Source organism: Colobus angolensis, unplaced genomic scaffold (genome assembly GCF_000951035.1).
Source record: "Colobus angolensis palliatus isolate OR3802 unplaced genomic scaffold, Cang.pa_1.0 Scaffold61, whole genome shotgun sequence".
In the NCBI taxonomy this organism is placed as follows: domain Eukaryota; kingdom Metazoa; phylum Chordata; class Mammalia; order Primates; family Cercopithecidae; genus Colobus; species Colobus angolensis.
Window position 1 is genome coordinate 3,868,523 of NW_012119710.1, and position 3,945 is coordinate 3,872,467.

Sequence of the window (3,945 nt, forward strand, 5' to 3'; positions counted from 1 at the left end):
AATTAAACTAAAGAGTTCCTGCACAGCAAAAGAAACTATCATCAGAGTTAACAGGCAACCTATAGAATGAGAGAAAATTTTTGCAATCTATCCATCTGACAAAGGGCTAATATCCAGAATCTACAAGGAACTTAAACAAATTTACAAGAAAAAAACAAACAACCCCATCAAAAAGTGGGCAAAGGATATGAACAGAAATTTTCAAAAGAAGACATTTATGTGGCCAACAAACATACGAAAAAAAGATCATCACTGGTCATTAGAGAAATGCAAATCAAAACACAATGAGATACCATCTCACGCCAGTTAGAATGGTGATCATTAAAAAGTCAGGAAACAACAGATGCTGGAGAGGATGTGGAGAAATAGGAACCACTTTTACACTGTTCGTTGGAGTGTAAATTAGTTCAACCATTGTGGAAGACCATTGTGGCAATTCCTCAAGGATCCAAAACTAGAAATACCATTTGACCCAGTAATCCCATTACTGGGTACTACCTAAAGAATTATAAATCATTCTACTATAAAGACACATGCATATGTATGTTTATTGCAGCACTATTCACAATAGCAAAGACTCAGAACCAACCCAAATGCCCATCATGTTAGACTGCATAAAGAAAATGTGGCACATATACACCATGGAATACTATGCAACCATAAAAAAAGATTGAGTTCATGTCCTTTGCAGGGACATGGATGAAGCTGGAAACCATCATTCTCAACAAACTAACATAGGAACAGAAAACCAAACACTGCAATTTCTCACTCATAAGTGGGAGTTGAACAATGAGAACATACGGGCACAGGGAGGGGAACATCACACACTGGGGCCTATCGGGGGTTGTGGGGGCAAGGGGAGGGACAGCATTAGGAGAAATACCTAATGAAGATGACGGGCTGATGGATGCAGCAAACCACCATGGCACATGTATACCTATGTAACAAACCTGCACGTTCTGCACATGTATCCCAGAACGTAAAGTATAATTAAAAAAACAAAAAACACAAAACCTCTGATTTTACCATTTAAATGTTTAAGAAAAGGGAAAAATTCCACAAAAAGCCTAGTCCTCTAGAAAGTGTTATTGATAAAGAAGCATGTGAAAGGAAGAAAATGGAAGCACATGAATACAAAGGCCCCAGGAATGTGGTTTCATTTTATTAACTGTTTTATAATGAAACTCATTCTAACCATAAATGCATATTTATCAGACAGGCCTAAGCCCCTATGGAAGTAAATGACATGAGTAATGCACATGATTAATTTATGATACTAACCTCTTGCCTCAAGAAAGGATTCTCCTTTTTGAGCTCTTCAGAAAGATCTTCTCCTTCCAGCCATTCCTTCATGCCAGTCTGTTCTGCCCAAGCATTTACAGTCGCAAGGGCAGCAGCTCGAACATTGTTCTAAATGGAGAAGATAATCAGCAAAAATAATATCTACCACAGTTTGGAGATAGGGGGTAATCACTGTTGCTTTATGAACATGAACAATGGAGGGTTCTCTAAGGCCCACATGAACATACATGAAGCCATCTTCTCTAAAACAGAAACTAGTTCTGTGATTGTACTAAAACTCCAAAGTAAAGTAGAAATATAAAACTCCAAATTGTAAAACTTGTGTACTCAGTTACTTGTTTACTCAGGCAAAACAGTGAGTGATCTGGGCATAAAATATCATGTAAGAATAAAAGGCATCATAATGGTTAAGACTGAAATTGCTAATAAACTGACTGAAAATTAGTTATGTTTTTGTATTAATTTACATTAATATTAAAATAGCACAAATTATATTAAATAAAGTTCCTCAAGTTAAATAAATTATACAACATTATATTCAAATATTTAGTCTAGGGCTAAACATTGTAACCTTCAATGATATTTCAGTGACTTCTAGGACTATGAAACTACAAATATCTTGCTGAGCTACTAGAAGATCCCACTCTAATAGTTCAGAAAAATAAAAGTAGAAAATAACTTAATGAACTCCAAATTCACGTATTTATTCACTATAGCAAAATGTTACACAATTATGTTATAATCATAATAGCAACCATTTGTTGTGTGCATACTATATGAAACAGGCACAATAAAATGTACCTTACATACAGACTCATTTAATTCTGTCAGAAAGAAATTTCACAGATAAAGAAACTGACCCTCAAAGAAGATAGCTTATCTAAAAGTCACAAAACTAGTAAGTGATATCTGGTCACCTTAATCCTGCCTGGAAGATAAGAATGTTTACTGTTTTTCTTCTAATATTTTCATCTTTATAAAGTTTCTAAGGTCTTTACATTACTCTAAAAAGAGAATTATCTTTAACCCAAGAATATGGCTGGCCTATTCCAGAATGGAGCCGTGGTGAAAAGAGTTACCTTGCTGTCTCCAAGGACTGTGATGATAGGGATGCCTAAATTTTTTACATGTTGCTTAATATTTGGGCCCATGGCTACTGCCAGTTGTTGCAGGATATTCAATGTTTGCTGTACCTGAGTGGAAAGAGCCAATACTTTATGTTGAAACCATAAGCAAGTTGTGTGCAAACTTCCGTAAATTTGCTGCTATACTGTCAATACAGCAGGATATTTCTGGCCTACTCAAGAGACAGAGACATTGGCTTGTCATGCTATTCTACTTAGATTATTCTAATTATTTTTTAGGCAGTGGCCTCTCTTTTTATCATCAGTTCGTAAAACTAGATTATCAGAATTTTAGACTAGAGATTATGGTACTTTACAACTTTAAGGTAAAACCTAGTTTATGGAAATCCTGATATAAAAATCCATATTTAAAAACAAGAAATTATTATGTTTATGTAGATTACAAGCAGTTTTATACAAATATATTCAATACTGGATTTCTGCAAAAAGCAAATTCTGAGACTCATAAAAATTTGATGAATAAATCTGCCAACTACCATCATATCTTGAGATACACTTAATAAATTAAAGGCAGCTATTTCTAGTTCAATGCAAAGAAAGTAATCACTTATTTTTTGCTAGTGAAGGCTACACTGAAAAGGTAACTCCTGCAGCAGCGGGGAGGGAAGATAAAAAGAATAGCCATATGCTCTACATACCAAGATTTTATTTGAATCATTGAGTCGACCCTTCAAGGCAGTTGGAAGTTCACCTATATTCGGTTGGATAAATTTTGCTTCATTGATAATACCTGCCACTTCATCAAGGCCTTCTTTCCTAATCTTCCAATTCTTATCACCAATCTTAGATACCAACTCTGAAGTGATTTTATCACTGAAAAACAGAAAATAACCTTTAATTCCAGACTCCAAAAAAATGATGATATCACATAAGTTCCCCTCACTGAATTCAAAAAGAACATTCAGAATTCAACACAATGAATGAAATCAACCATTTCACAGACTGGAACCTACCTGATCTCCGTCCTCGGCAAAAGATCAACGACATCATTGCTCCCATCATCTGGTTCATCTCCATCTTCTCCTTCATCTGTACCACTTGTGCTATGCTTGGAAATTCCCCTGGTTGGAGCAGGTGGGCTTTGTCCCTGCATCTATACACAAATGAATGAGTAAGGGTAATGAAATTTATATAGGATATGAGAACAAATAAATTAGAGAGAGTGCCCGTGTCAAACTCTCATTCCTTTATAATACCTATTTACACAGTAGGTAATTTGACTGCTACCTAGATTACAATTTTGAGACTATATGTCAAAACGTATTTTTATACAAAACCTACTAGAAGGCAGGGTGTGGTGGCTCACACTTATAATCCCAGTACTTTGGGAGGCCAAGGTGGGTGGATCATCTGAGGTCAGGAGTTCGAGACCAGCCTGGCTGACATGGTGAAACCTCATCTATACTAAAAATACAAAAATTGGCCGGGCGCGGTGGCTCAAGCCTATAATCCCAGCACTTTGGGAGGCCAAGATGGGTGGATCACGAGGTCAGGAGAT

General features: G+C 36.1%; 1 protein-coding gene across 1 annotated transcript in view; it reads right to left on the reverse strand.

The window, feature by feature from the left end:
- The window catches only part of CKAP5 (cytoskeleton associated protein 5), a 106,941-nt gene that overhangs the window by 35,009 nt on the left and 67,987 nt on the right, over positions 1–3,945 (reverse strand). Inside the window, exons 20-23 of the mRNA XM_011963557.1 lie at positions 3,401–3,540; positions 3,086–3,260; positions 2,382–2,495; positions 1,282–1,410 (exon numbers count right to left, since the gene is read on the reverse strand). Coding sequence (XP_011818947.1) covers positions 1,282–1,410; positions 2,382–2,495; positions 3,086–3,260; positions 3,401–3,540 — 558 coding nt within the window. The remainder of the gene's footprint in view (positions 1–1,281; positions 1,411–2,381; positions 2,496–3,085; positions 3,261–3,400; positions 3,541–3,945) is intronic.